At 39.6% G+C, this 15,360-nt stretch overlaps 2 protein-coding genes and 1 non-coding gene across 5 annotated transcripts in view; 2 read left to right on the plus strand and 1 right to left on the minus strand.

The window, feature by feature from the left end:
- LOC134801812 (transmembrane channel-like protein 7) overlaps positions 1-15,360 on the minus strand; it is a 187,556-nt gene that overhangs the window by 155,555 nt on the left and 16,641 nt on the right. The window lies entirely within an intron of this gene.
- On the plus strand, positions 1,207-13,544 carry LOC134801835 (actin-related protein 2). Of its 2 annotated transcripts, XM_063774468.1 has the most exons (12): positions 1,207-1,382; positions 1,477-1,587; positions 3,505-3,528; positions 5,175-5,246; positions 5,652-5,795; positions 7,870-8,079; positions 8,811-8,960; positions 10,454-10,579; positions 11,201-11,353; positions 11,930-12,058; positions 12,719-12,805; positions 13,220-13,544. In XM_063774468.1, the coding sequence occupies exons 1-11, from the start codon at positions 1,335-1,337 to the stop codon at positions 12,758-12,760; spliced, it is 1,209 nt and encodes a 402-aa protein (XP_063630538.1). In that variant the 5' UTR covers positions 1,207-1,334; the 3' UTR covers positions 12,761-12,805; positions 13,220-13,544. The 2 variants fall into 2 exon arrangements, with proteins under 2 accessions (XP_063630538.1, XP_063630540.1); XM_063774470.1 differs by lacking the exon at positions 3,505-3,528 and having other exon boundaries at positions 1,208-1,382.
- LOC134802042 (U2 spliceosomal RNA) lies at positions 11,540-11,732 on the plus strand. The gene has a single exon (XR_010145801.1). It is a non-coding gene; the product is annotated as a U2 spliceosomal RNA (small nuclear RNA).

A 15,360-nucleotide genomic window follows, 5' to 3' on the forward strand; every position in this document is an offset into this window, starting at 1 on the left:
TAAAGCGTACAAAGGATTAAATGCATTTTATAGCTATAACCAAGTATATAGCTCACACTGACTCACAGTCATTAAAGGAATTCAGTAATTCCCTATGACATTTTAGTAAGTAGGTACCCAATATTAACTTTGTGGGTAGTGATAGTGAATTATAACGAATATTTAAAATATTCGTCTACTTAATCCCGAGGGATTCTGGAAATAAGAAAGGTCTTGTCCTTGTTATATTCCTGCAACTGCTTACTTTACTAGATAATTATTATCAAATTTGTTAATAATTGGGAGTTATAAAATAATAAAAACTACTCGAGTACTTTATGATTTTATTCTTTTCATACTTGAATTACATCACTCCTTATCACAGATGTTGTATGCTCCTTGAAGAGTAGACTGACTTATCTCATCTTCTTTTACCTAGTTTTCACATACATATAATTAAGTATAGCACCATTGTGGTGACTCATTTTTTCTCTTTGAACATTTATAAGTACATTAAGTACGTATATGAAATGCAAAGTTAGTAACATAATATAATGGTATATCAAATTGTATGCTTTACATAATACCTCTCTCCTCACAGGTGTTAAAATAAAGGGTGTACTACATAATTAATTAAACACTCGTAATATAATAATATTACATATACATAATAAGTACATGTATAATCACATTGGCTTGGCGTCTTCCCACCACCAGGCGATAACAAACACGTCTCAATATTATTCTTAGGTTTCGAATATCGGTACAGTTGTTTAATGACAGCGTTTTACACAAAAATAAAACGCTAATTAAATAACTTACCATATTCGAAACCTAAAGTTTTAATCCTGCCTGGTGTAAATATGTATAATTTTGAGACAATGACTTGGAAATTTGTTTTGGCGGTAACTGTCAAACACCTGTCAAAACCAACTGCTCTGTGGTGGGAATGTGAGAGAGAGAGAGGGACGTATATGCTAGAAAAGGACAATACGACCGACAACACAATGTTGCCATTCTCAATATTATTCTTAGGTTTCGAATATGGTAAGTTATTTAATTAGCGTTTTATTTTTGTGTAAAACGCTGTCAATAATAAACATGTCTTTTTGTTCTGGCAATATGTGGCAATACGAGGTGTGTCATATAATGATACGCAAATATGCACTTTATCATGAGTATTTAAAGTCTGTTACCGTATAATACATTCATATCTTGAAGGATTTGTCAGATACCATTAAAAAAAAGTGAAACTTGGGTTCGGTGCGGGTGGCATTGGTATAGTTTCGTTTATATTATCATATTTGGCAGTATATTTACAACAAATCCGGTGATATTTGTATAAAATCTTAACAATGGACGACCAGGGCAGGAAGGTTATCGTCTGCGACAACGGCACCGGTGTAAGTAACAGCGAAATACTTTGTGTTCCGTTCCGCGACTGTAGTGATATCACTGAATCATCAGATCAGATCATCATATTCTGTTGGTTTTTAGTTCGTCAAATGCGGTTATGCGGGAAGCAATTTTCCGGCGTTCATTTTCCCGTCGATGGTGGGGAGGCCCATCATTCGAGCGGAGAACAAGATCGGTGATATTGATGTTAAGGTATGTACCCAAATTTTGTCGAATCTTTATTATGAACATCAAGTTACCATGCTATCTCGTTTAGACAGTTTTCAAACTACAATTTCGCACCTTGTGTTGTCTTCATATTTAAGAAAAATATACCTGGATTAGGGTTTACAGTTGTTCATTGCATATCCCCCAATCTTAATATGCATATGCTTAAGTGTGCATAAAATATATTATTATAATATAAATAAACACAGAATATAAATTACATGAACTAAGCTAGCAGGGACTGAATTGATGATTCATATTCAGGAAGTTCTGTTTTATGTAGTTGTTAAGGAAAAATATTATCATTCTATAATTAATATTGAACCATACTTGATGCTTTGACTACTGGGTATTTTTTATTTATTTGTTTATATATAAGTATGTATATTTTTAAAAAGTTTTAGTGTTCCATACCCAAAAGGTAAAATGGGACCCTATTACTAAGAGTTCACTGTCCGTCTGTCTGTCTGTCACCAGGCTGTATCTTATCAACCGTGATAGCTAGACAGTTGAAATTTTCACTGATGTATTTCTGTTGCTGCTATAACAACAAATACTAAAAAGGACAGAACCCTCGGTGGGCAAGTCTGACTCGCACTTGTCCGGTTTTTTTATTTAGTTATTTATGTTTCAAATACAAATATAATTTTGCAGTTACGTGACATTACTATAGGAGTGAGTCCGTAAAGTATTAAGCATGTGTCTGAAAATAACAGTTGTGTTTCCGAGCTAACAAAATGTTTTATGTGAATTTTGTGTTCTGTTAGGATTTCTTATACAGTAGAATCCGCTTATAATGACATCGAAGGGAAGTGACAAATACGTCATACTAAGCGGATGTCATATAAAGCATAGTTTATTAACTTCTTCTTTTTGTTAATTTTTCCAAATTAATCTCAAATTCCTTTGTGAGAGATGAGTTTTATTAACCTTGTATCAATTATCAACTTGCTACCGAGAACCAAAACTAAAACAATTTACACGTCACGCACTCACCAACGTCCTCGCAGGGAAAGACGTGGTGAAGGCCACGAAAACCAGCGAATGTGTCAGTATAACCAGACATAATTTAATGAATATAGGATTTATAGGTCATAGTATTAAGCGGTTTGTCACTATAAGCGAAGTCATCTTATCCGAATTTGTCACAAAGAGTTTTATATGAAAGCTAAACTTTGCACAGTAATTTCGTCATAGTAAGCGGTTGGTCAGTATAAGCGGAGTCATAATAAATGGATTCGACTGTAGTTATAAATATGTACAAACAGCAACACTCCTAACTGTACATCGGTGGACCTTGTTACAAAAAGCATAAGGTCCACCGATGTACAGTTAACAGTGTGGGCATTGGTATTTGTGTGAAATAATCCAACTTGTACTAGGAATAATTTATGTTTAGGGTTTTTGTCTCTTTCCAATATATAAGTCTGAGAGGGATAGAAATAATGATACATTTATTTTTAACTTTCATAGTACCAAAAAGAATAGATAGTATAGAGGGGTCCTGTCATTGTAAATTTTGTAGTCACTGTAAATTTACTGCCATCTATCGACACACGACTAAAACTCAAAATGAAAACGTATAAAGTTATCAAAAAATGTATATATATGGATATATAATTTTATATTTTTTATATCATTTTGATCCATGTTCATTCACTGATATCTATGTGTTAAAATTGTTAAATATGAAACGGTGTCGTCACGCCATCTAGCCGAGGATAGGCTAAAGGTGTGTGCGCCACCTATTCGAGAATGACTTTTACTTGAATTCCGAGGCACGTTTTTTCCTTAAACTTTATTCGTCTTATACGAAGTTACATATGTCTTTGATAGTACACAGTATCTGGTCCTTTCTCTCGTAACTATGTATGTGTAAATGTTGACGTTTCACGCTCGCAGACGTTTGACCCCGAGGTTGTACAGGTAAAGGCATCAGTACGGGCACCTGCTAGCACATAGACCATGTATAGATTAGACATAGTGCTTCCATTGCCTGCTTTTAGGGATTTCATTTTAGACAGCAATTTTAGACTATTGAGATGCGCTACTGCTACTTAAATCCATACTAATATATTAATATTATAAATGCGAAAGTGTGTCTGTCTGTCTGTGTCTGTCACGCTTATACCGCTGAACAGATGTAGTTGAAATTTGGCATAGAGATAGTTTTAATCCCGAGGAAGGACATATGATAGTTTTTATGTCGGAAAGAGAATGAAAAGAGATTTAATGAATTGCCTGATAATTGATGTAAGCAATTAAGCTTATGCTCAAATTGAATGATTGCTATTACATTTAATCCAGGCGCTATACTTACTCAGCTGCTGTTAAATACTGATTCTACGAAGACGAAGTCGCGGGCAAAAACTAGTACTATAATATTTATTTTCAATACATGTTATAAATGTTATCAGTCATCTATGAGGATAAAAAGTAATGTTTGGTATCCTGGTACAAAGAATTGTTTTTCCTTGATACCATTTTATCAAACTTTATTTCAACAGGAATTTAAGTGGCAGGAGTGTGTACACAACTTAGAGCATTTAATGACTGGAGTCGCCTTTAAGAGCTTATATACCCCTCTGCCGAAAAACTTGCACAATTGTGCAAACTTTTGTATGGACTGACATGGCTATTTGTACGTTACGTACAAATCATGTAGAAATAGCAATACATTTAACGTGCCCTCCCCCGCATAAACGGCAGACTGTTTCGTACAGAAAATGACAGCCATGACGTCTCCAGTTACTAAATGCTCTAAGGTACACAAGCAACGAAACTTAGCTTGTGGATTTATTCATGTTTTCTATAAGCTGTAATGTATTTTGCATAGCCTATAACTAACAAATTCTTTCATTTCTGTTGCTGCTGTTTGAGTTGAAAACGAAGGGCTTACGAAATCTACCACGAAAATCGATATTTCGTTATCTGGCTCTATCGTTCTTGCTTATCGAGCGATAAAGAGGTAAAAACAGCGCTGGTGGCTTAGAAGCCTAGCGGTAAGGGCGTGCGACTTTCAATCCGGAGGTCGCGGGTTCAGACCCCGACTCGTACCAATGAGTTTTTCGGAACTTATGTACCTACGAAATATCATTTGATATTTACCAGTTGCTTTTCGGTGAAGGAAAACATTGTGAGGAAACCGGACTAATCCCAATAAGGCCTAGTTCGACTCTGGGTTGGAAGGTCAGATGGCAGTCGCTTTCGTAAAAACTAGTGCCCACGTCAATTCTTGGGATTAGTGGTCAAGCGGACCCCAGGCTCCCATGAGCCGGGACAACGCGAGGAAGAAGAAGAGAAAGGTGTTTAAGAAAAGCTTTATTTATGGTTAGCACTTTATTTATGGTACACTACACTTTTTTTCTTATATATATTTGGGAATTTTTATATTTATTTTTACTCAGAGAAAAAAAAGTATCAAGGGAATCAAGTGTTATTATTTACCTTAGACGGCAGCAACAATTTCTCCCTATTTTTTGTGTCTTTTTTCAGATTTGCATTAACTAAGCCTGTTGTTTGTTCCTATCCCTTATTTGGCTGTACCCTAATTGATGTGATTCCCGTTCCAGGATTTGATGGTGGGGGATGAGGCGTCTCAACTCAGGTCTATGCTCGAAGTCAGTTATCCCATGGAAAATGGAGTAAGTACACAACGAATTATTACTATGTACGGGCGCCCTCAGATATATCGGAGCTGTCGAGGTGCTCAAAATATCTGAACACACACTTGACAGAGGCGTGTTCAGATATTTGTGAGCACCATGGCTGCTCCGATATATCTGATGGCGACTATGATGAAAGGGGACGACGACATTGTGTGTAACTCCGGGGGTAAGAATATTGCAAACTCGAGTCTTTAATGCATCTAAAGACCTCGTGTGAAAAATTTCCCTTACCCCCCCACGTTGCACAATGTACTATTGAAGACATGAATGAAATGTATGTACATTTTTTTGGAAAACGCTCAAGTACTATAATTTTTGTTTATCTAGTCTAGCAGAAAGTTCCGGAGTTTTTTTTTAAAGAGGCGACCGTATCTGTTCCAGGTGGTCCGTAACTGGGAGGACATGTGCCACGTGTGGGACTACACGTTCGGGCCGAGCAAGATGAACGTGGAGCCGGCTGACACCAAGATACTGCTCACGGAGCCGCCCATGAACCCCACCAAGAACCGGGAGAAGATGATCGAGGTATGTTTTAGGGTTCCGTACCCGAAGGGTGAAGGGGGAGGGATAGGAGAGGATCGGGCTGCAAAGAGGGCGTATCTGGGAAGACCGACCGGTGGCCGCCACACTGTCTAGTGTGGAAGCGGATCTGCGTCAGCTTCACGCCGATAATTGGCAGGAAACGGCGCAGGATCGGGAAAAGTGGCATGCTCTCGTTTCGGAGGCCAAGACCCTCTTTGGGTCGCTGAGCCATGTTAGTTAGTAAGTTATTACTAAAGGTGGGATCAGACGGTTCACTCGGATGAATGTTCACTCGAGTGAATGTTTCATTTCACGTTCACACGGCTGCTGGAAAGATTAAGTATTCATTTTTTCTTTTCTTTCACTATGGCGTCGAATGAAGTTGTGCGTCTTGGTATAAGTTTAATTTGTGATCAAACATTTAATAAAGATTTTAACAAACAAGATGCAAAGAAAACGTCGTCGGTAGTGGCTGCGACCTTGGATCGCAAGAAGAAATTTATTTGGAGCCTCGGATACATTGCTGAGAGAACTAGCCGATGAAGATCCGAAATCGTATTGCAATCATTTTCGGATGACTTAAAGTAATTTTGTAGAATTTCTATTATTAGTAATAGGTCCGTTAATAGCGAAAGAAAACACTTTAATGAGAGAACACCTAGCCGAATAAAACTCCAAATTGTACTGCGATACCTTGCTACTGGCGATTGTTTTGGAACTCTGATATATTTATAGAAATACCATATATCCTACTTTGTTCGTTCTACTTGAACACCATTTTATTGATTTTAAGTTATCTTTGTCTAGCTAGATAGTAGGTAGTATACCCACAGGATTCGAGAAAAATATGTAAAATCCGAATGAACGTTCATTTCTGTGTTCACACTGTTCATTTTTTGTTCATTCGGAGTGCGAGTGAAAGATGCCGAATGAAAATATCCAACATTGTTGGATTCTTTCACTAATGAATTCATTTTTAATTTTTGGTTCATTTTGTGTTCAGACGTGTCACTTTGAGTGAAAGATGAATAATGAAACTAGAAAATGAACAAAAAATGAACAGTCTGATCCCACCTTAAGATTCCACTGTCCGTCTGTCCGTCCGTCTGTCTGTCACCAGGCTGTGTCTCATGAACCGTGATAGCTATAGGCAGTTGAAATTTTCACAGATGATGTATTTTTGTTGCCGCTATAACAACAAATACTAAAAAGTGGCCAAAAAACAAGTACGGGAATGAGTGCATGTAACTGATGTAACGACTTGTAGTAAGGTCGTCAGTTTTAGGGTTCCGTGGCGTACCAAAAAAGGTGCTAAAGGATCCCTTATTAAATACCGAAAAACTTCTGTATTCCGTATCTGTAGCCAGTACGGTATACAATTTAAATATCCAACCGGATATTGTCGTGTTGTTAATTCCAATGAGCCATAGAGTTGTGCCAAGAACGTTCTCCGTTTACAATGGGGACTATTCTCGAGCGAGAACGTTTCCTATACAAAACAGAGAACATTCTCGAGAACGGCACAACTATAGCGCCATCAGAAGTTCTTGAAGGAGGCGCGCTCGCGCACTGACTGAGAAAAATACTAACCCCCTTATTCATAAAACTTTACGGGCCTGCCGGCGTATTATGGATGGCTTTATCCATCTTTATCCACGTGATAAAACAACTGTCACTTTTTAACACCGAGGGATAGAAAGTGACGTGAAAACGGTGTCCTTTTATCACGCAGTCACGTAGACAAGAACGACCATCATATCCGTGCTGATCTAGATAAATTATGTTTTATCCCTTTCTTATAAATACATAAGTCAAAATGACTGATAAGGACAAACGATTATTCTCTAATTGAGGTTTGTAGCGCGTTTATGTATAAGGGCTGATTTAGACTGGGCGCGAACTCGCATACGATGTTAGTTACATTGCGGACTGTTGGTTAGGTACGTCCAATTCAACCGAATGATCAAAACCCGCAATGTAATGAAACTCGCATGAGAGGTCTCGCATCGTCTAAATGAGCCCTAAGGGCGACCATATCGAGCTCATTTTACTTATACTTTATTTTATTAACTTACAGGTGATGTTTGAAAAGTACGGTTTCGACAGCGCCTACATCGCCATCCAAGCGGTCCTGACCCTCTACGCGCAGGGCCTCATTTCCGGAGTGGTGGTGGACTCCGGAGACGGAGTCACTCACATATGTCCGGTGTATGAGGAGTTCGCGTTGCCTCACCTCACGAGGCGGCTGGATATAGCGGGCAGGGATATCACGCGGTACCTCATCAAGGTAGGTATAGTTTGGGGCTGTCCATAAATTACGTCATCGATTTTTGACTCCCGATTTGAAATGACGTAATTTATGAATAGCCCCTTTGTCAAAGGACTGTCTCATTTCAAACATAGACAGAGAGAATCATACTATCTTTGCCTTACACTACTCGTAGTACTAGCACACAAAAGGATGAGTATAGTTTTTTTGTTCTTATTTACTGAAAAATTTGGTTTGACCAACTATAGCAGGGGATGCAGTCCGTAAGATCTTGTATTTGGCCCGCAGAAATGAAGCGAGAGAGCCTAAGGTCTGATCGTGGTCCGCTGGTAAAAAACTAGGGAGACCCCTAAAGTGTAATAGCCGTGAAATTAAATTCTCAGAGGCTTGCCAAATCCTACGGAATATACATATTGCTTATCGAAATTAATCTTTCGTGAGACATATTTTAAACTGTTTAGACGACAACGGTTTCACTCACTTGTATTTTTTGTCGCTATTGGCGACATGTTTAGGGCCCTAATAGCGACTAAAAAAGCGGTACTGATAATTCCGCTACTCGATGCTAGATGTCGACTACGAAAATAATAGTCGTTTTGGTACCAAAACTGATGTATGTAGTGAGCACTCTATGCTTACTATATTTCTCTATGGCATAGCCTACATTCTTAGCACACTTCCTTAACATTAGGAGGTTTCCTAAATACTGTAATCGTATGTAAGTATTTCAAACATTTTATTTATTTCAGTTGCTCCTCCTCCGCGGCTACGCGTTCAACCACTCTGCCGACTTCGAGACGGTCAGAATGATGAAAGAGAAGCTGTGTTATATCGGCTACAACATCGAGCAGGAACAGAGACTGGCTTGGGAGACCACCGTGCTAGTCGAGCCTTATGTTGTAAGTATTATAAACTAATATCTGGGAGACCGAGCTTTGCTCGGAAAACAGAAAACCTCAAAAATTTTCCCAGAGTTAAAACGGCCGTTTTTATTTCGAGTTCATAGATCGACGAATCCAAAAACATAAAAATTAGTTTGATGTATTCAAAAGGTACATAAATACAAAATACAGTACGTAGCGGCCCCCTTTTTTAAATATCTCGTTAAATTTAAATAATCACGATTATTTAGCAGTGGCGCTAGTGTGCACGTTGATGGGCTCTTAAGTGGCAGTGGGCGGGGCAAATTGCACGTAGAACCGATGGCCCTTGGGGCGGAAAGGTTCTTGAGTGGCGACCACGTACCGGGAGGCGCAGCGTGGGTAGACCCACAAGGTGGACTGACGACCTGGTAAAGGTCGCGGGAGTCCGCTGGATGCGGGTGGCGCAAGACCGGTCATTGTGGCACTCTTTGGGGGAGGCCTATGTCCAGCAGTGGACGTCCTCTGGCTGATATGATGATGATCTGCTTCCTCGCGTTATCCCGGCATTTTGCCACGGCTCATGGGGTCCGCTTGACAACTAAGCCCAAGAATTGACGTAGGCAGTAGTTTTTACGAAAGCGACTGCCATCTGACCTTCCAACCCAGAGGGGAAACTAGGCCTTAATTGGGATTAGTCCTGTTTCCTCACGATGTTTTCCTTCACCGAAAAGCAACTGGTAAATATCAAATGATATTTCGTACATAAGTTCCGAAAAACTCATAGGTACGGGCCGGGGTTTGAACCCACGACCTCCGGATTGAAAGTCGCACGCTTATACCGCTAGGCCACCAGCGCTTGTAATGGTGTAAGTATACCCTGCTAGAAATAAAGAAAATGTTATAAGGTCACCATCCTAGTCTTTGACACCCTTATTTCAATAATTGACAGCCTGTTTGTCATTAAATTGTCTGGAATTAAGATTGAAGTTGGCAACTATTCGGACAATGCCCAGCATTAGGCCATTTAAAAATCAAGAGGCGTTCTTGTTATGCAGCGACTACTAACGCCATCTATGTGCAATATCTGAAACTTAACTAACGTTTTGCGTATTTCTTTGCTGTAAAGGTTTTTCTAGCGCAATCCACTTCATAATTTGTTACTGTGTTGCGTTGTATAATACTATGATCCCTGTGTGAAGGTATCTTGTCGCATTAGGTAAGTATTTCATATTTCCTAAACTTAACTTCAAACTCGGGTAAATCTCTGTCAGATTATGCGATTTTGGTATTAAGAAAAGGTAATAGGGTAGATATTTGCTGAGTGGGTCCAATGGATTTACCCGAGTTTGAAGCTAAGCAACACATCTTTAGTTACCTTAGGGCCACTTGCGCCATTCACTAACCCAGGGTTAAGCGGTTAAACCTGGAGTTACCATAGTTATCAGTACAATTTGACACTGGGTTAACGGTTTAACCGCTTAAGCCCTGGTTAGTAGGATGGTGCAAGTGGGCCTTAGTGTTTTTGTTAGTTACCAGACGGGCGCGTCATCAAAGTCGGTGGCGAGCGGTTCGAAGCACCCGAGGCGCTGTTCCAACCGCATTTGATCAACGTTGAGGGGCAGGGCATCGCCGAACTCGTCTTCAACACTATTCAGGTTAGTACTACTAACGCCATCTAGTGGCGAGTTGCAAGACTTCAACTATGTTAAGGTTCGTTACTACTAGTGCCCTCTAGTAACAAGTAGTACGAGTTAAAACAGAACCCGTGAACGCCGGTCGGAGTGTTAAGCAGATTATGGTGGCTGAACCGATGTTCCGACCCAAAATGATCTACACGGGCAGTTCACCCATATATATTACGTAAATCGTTAGACTGTAAACCAGTTTGACCTATAGTTCGTTTTTTTTAGCATTAGAAATAAGGTAAACAATGTTGATGTGTCTTTTAATTGAAAAACACGTTATAAAAATAAGTCACGGCAAATATGTAACAATTGTGAATCTAATACGATCATTTATATTCTTCTGCTTTCATAAGTAACAGTTACTGATTTTTATAAGGCGTTTTTCAATTAAAAGACATGTCAAGATCGCTTACCTTCTTTCTAATGCAAAAAAAACGAACTATAAATATTAATAAACCTCCTACTACTACTATATACCACGTACGTGCATAAGTTGTTAAATTTTAACTCTACTCAAGGTTTTTCCTACGATGGGTCTTGTATTTTATTGTAACTTTTGTTTGATTATTCAATAAGTTAATAATATTGCAGGCGGCGGACATAGACATGCGCAACGAGTTATACAAGCACATCGTCTTGTCCGGAGGCTCAACTATGTACCCCGGTCTCCCCTCGAGACTAGAACGCGAGATAAAGCAGCTCTACCTAGAGCGCGTACTAAGGAACGACACGGACAAGCTCGCGGTTAGTGCTTTTGATTTTTTACCTTATTTCTTTAACTTAAGGTGCATAATTCATTGGGCGCGCCAGTGTGACTGGTTTACCCAATTTGCCGCTAGATGTCGCTGCGCTACTCCAGTGGATATCGTACATGGCGGTGTTAAGATTTTTCCTGATTCAATGACCCTCTCCGAACAAGTTTGTTGTGTTATCGCTTCTCGGCCTTTTGGCTAAGATCAAAGTGTAGTATCTGTTCTTTTCAGCTTAATATCTGAAAGTTCCCTCACTGAGGGACCAGTATATTAAACTGATTTTTGTAAACCGACGGGATGTTCGGGGCTCGCTCCACTCCCGTCACGGGTCGGCCCGGCATTGCAGTGCCGCCGGGAACGGCCCACATTATTACTGTAAAATACGCCATGCAGTATATAATTTTTAGTTTCTACAATTTGAGTGAAAGACGCTCGGACGAGGCGATGTTAATCCGCTGTGTCTCACATAACAAAATTACCGTTACCGTTTTATTCGCCAAAGATTCTATTTTAACAAGAGTTAACTTCCCTTTTGCCCTAGTGTCACGTTGTTACCTCATAATTGCAGAAATTCAAGATCCGCATAGAGGACCCGCCGCGGCGCAAGGACATGGTGTTCATCGGCGGCGCCGTGCTGGCCGAGGTCTGCAAGAACAGGGACAACTTCTGGCTCTCGAGGGCCGAGTATCAGGAGCAGGTATGTTTAGGTTCACTACTACTAGCGCCCTCTAGGGACGAGTACACTTGGACGCTGTAATGTCATAACAAGATCCGAGAGGTCTGCAAGAATATCAGGACTGGAGCAGGATGACTTAAAAAATCTGGTACGGGAAAGGCCTCTGTCAAATCAAAACTACATTACACTGATTTAAACTTAGACGATTTTTACACATTATCATTTACTAAAACGAGACTTAGTGTAAAATTAAGTTTTAAATTGTTTTAGTAAATAATAATGACAAAATCGTTATACTGATTAATTGGGCACAATTCCCCTAATCAGGGCGTCATTGGACGATCGATACCTTAGAGCATTTAATAACCGGAGTCGCCTTTAAGAGCTTACCCCTCTGCCAAAAACCTTGCACAATTGTGCAAACTTTTGTACGGACTGACGTTTATCTGCCATGGCTATTTGTAGCTACGTTACTCAAAAATAGCAATACATTTGACGTGCCCCTCCCCCGCAAAAATCGGCAGACTGTTTTGTACAGAAAATGACAGCTATGGCGTCTCCAGTAACTAAATACTCAAAGTTCGATACAGTCATCTGTAATGTGTTAACCTATGTATATTAGGCAGTAAGCATCCCGAATAAAATAAAATAAAATATGTTTGAACTTTATTTTGGTTTCAGGGTCTGGCGTGCTTACGAAAACTGGGACCCCGCGCAAGTTAATCCAATGACAATTAATTTATAATGTAAAAATGTATGATTCCCTTACTATTATCAAAGAGAATAAAGTCTATAGAGACGGATTGTCAAAGTAAATTATGTAGCCACTGTAAATTTACTGCCATCTTTCGACAGAACATAAAACTGTTAGAACGCCATTTGACTTTGATCCTTATCCTTTAAGTGATATGTGATAAATATTAATATTCACGCCATCTACTCGACTATAGGCCAAAGGTATGGTTCCATGTTTTCGAGCGATGGCGCCACAACCTTCAGCCTATGCTCGAGTAGATGGCGTGAATATTAATATTTAAAAAGTTAACACATATCAGTTAAAGAATAAGGATCAAAGTCAAATGGCGTTCAAACAGGTTTAATCTTCTGTCGAAAGATGGCAGTAAATGAACTGTAGCTACATAATTTACCATGACAGTAACTCTCTTCTTCAAATCCTCTTTGCTATTATTATGATTTCAACTTCACATAGGATAATTTAACCGTATTATTTTATATAAGAGATTATTCCATAACAATATTATTTAAAAACCTATCCACATAACATAACCATTTAAACCAAGCAATTTTCGCTCAAAATATTATAAATTTCACAAAAATGTACTTAGCATAGCAGATGCAAAAATATAATGACAAGATGTGTATTTAATAAAGACTGTTTTTTCTTCTGCATTTATTGTATTTAAAATTATGAATTTATGTTTAATGTGACATTTTTCACAAATGAATACGAAGTCGTGTATAGTCTACATAAAATTAAGAAAAAATATGTTTGTATCATTTATTTGCCCAAAATTACCCGATCATAAATAAAAATGCTGGAAAGTTTCAATAGTTGAACAAAAAATAATCATATAAGCTAAAAGAGAGTTGGCTTTTGCTACTGATTCCCGATTTCTTGAACTATCCGACTCAAAAATCGCAAAATACACTCGGCGTCAAAAAAATCGCACCTCGCCAAAAATTCGTTTCAAGCAAATATAGCTCTTATATAGTGCATTGTACCCTGTCAATATTGATGAACTTTTAAAAGGTAAATCGTCATTTCCGTAAAAACAACCATCGCCGAACATCGGCGTTTCGTTTAAAAAAGGGCCGAGATCCAATTTTAATCGGTCCGTTGTTGTGCAATCCTGGACGAGTATAAAATGGAGGGTAAAGGTTAGTTATGGGTCATTCGCTCTCCAGAGCTGACTGAGGTCACTAATGAACCGTTACAGCAAGAAAAAGCCTTGGACATGGATACCAGGCCAGAAGAAGCAGCTCAAGAGGTGGCACTGCTGCAAACAAGACTATGGCAGTATGAAGTTGCTGAAAGATTTAACATAAGCGGTTTCCGAGTGCGTCGAGTCTTGCTGGGGTTCCAGGTGACTGGTGGTTACATCAGGAGGCCTGGATCTGGAAGACAACACTGCTCTTCCGCTAGAGACAACCGGTACATTGTATCGAACTCTTTGCAGAACCGTTTCTCCGAGGCTGTTGAGCTGCAGCAGCAGCTTCAAGCAGCTCGAAGAACAGCAGTAAGCATCTCTACGATCGGAAGAAAGCTGGAAGAGAAGAGGATGTTGCCCCGTAGAGCTGCTACAGGCCCCCAATTAAAGCCAGAACATCGAATAGCCAGGAGGCAATTTTGCCGACTGCACGAAGATTGAAGGTTTAAACAATAGAGGAATGTCTTCTTTTCTGAAAAGACGAGGGTGTACCTTTACACCTACAACAGGTGCAGGGGGGTGTATAGGAGGCAGGGAGAGCAATTCACGCAAGCCTGCACTGAAGAAACCGTCTGCTAAGGGGACGGATCTCGCATGTTCTGGGGCGGCATTTCGATCGACGAGTAAACTGATCTCCTGTGCATTTCCCGCACTGAAGGTGGTCACAGCTAGGGATCCCTGACTGCTCGGCGTCACATAACGGAGATCTTGGAGGAGCATGTGGTCCCATATGATGGTTTTGCTGGACCCAACTTCCAGTTTATGCATGACAACGCCCGCTGCCACGTTGCGTTGTTTTTGTGAGACTAACTGTGTGAGGTTGGGATCACGGTAATGGAGTGGCCAGCAAGGAGCCCTGACCTGAAACCAATCGAACATCTCTAGGATCAGCTAAAACGGCGGGTGCGGTCGCATGATCCTACTCCTGCCACTCTCGACAGGCTTCAAGACGCCATTATTGAGGAGTGGAACAACTTTCCTCAAAAACGCATCGTGGCAGTCATGACAGTCATGATTAATCGCATGGAAGCTACTCGGAGGGCAAGAGGAGGCAGCACTAGGTTTTAAGTTTATTTTTTCTGTATCCATTGATTTTGTACTGTTTTTATTCTTTGCAAATTTAACCTAAATACACGTTGATCCGTTTTTCCTGAAAATTTTCTTTTTGTATGGGGTAGATCGTCCATTTTACGACATTTTCCAATAGAGGGTTTCATAACCTTTCAAATAAGGTTCCATAGTCGTATCTTACCTTATATAATATAAGGGTTAAAACCGCTTGAAAGCAAAAAGTTAAGATGTGCGATTTTTTTGACGCTGAGTGTATAACAGAATCGCGAGCGTAGCGAGTCACATTAAAATTTATTAATATGT

This window comes from Cydia splendana, chromosome 23 (assembly GCF_910591565.1).
Source record: "Cydia splendana chromosome 23, ilCydSple1.2, whole genome shotgun sequence".
Taxonomy (NCBI): domain Eukaryota; kingdom Metazoa; phylum Arthropoda; class Insecta; order Lepidoptera; family Tortricidae; genus Cydia; species Cydia splendana.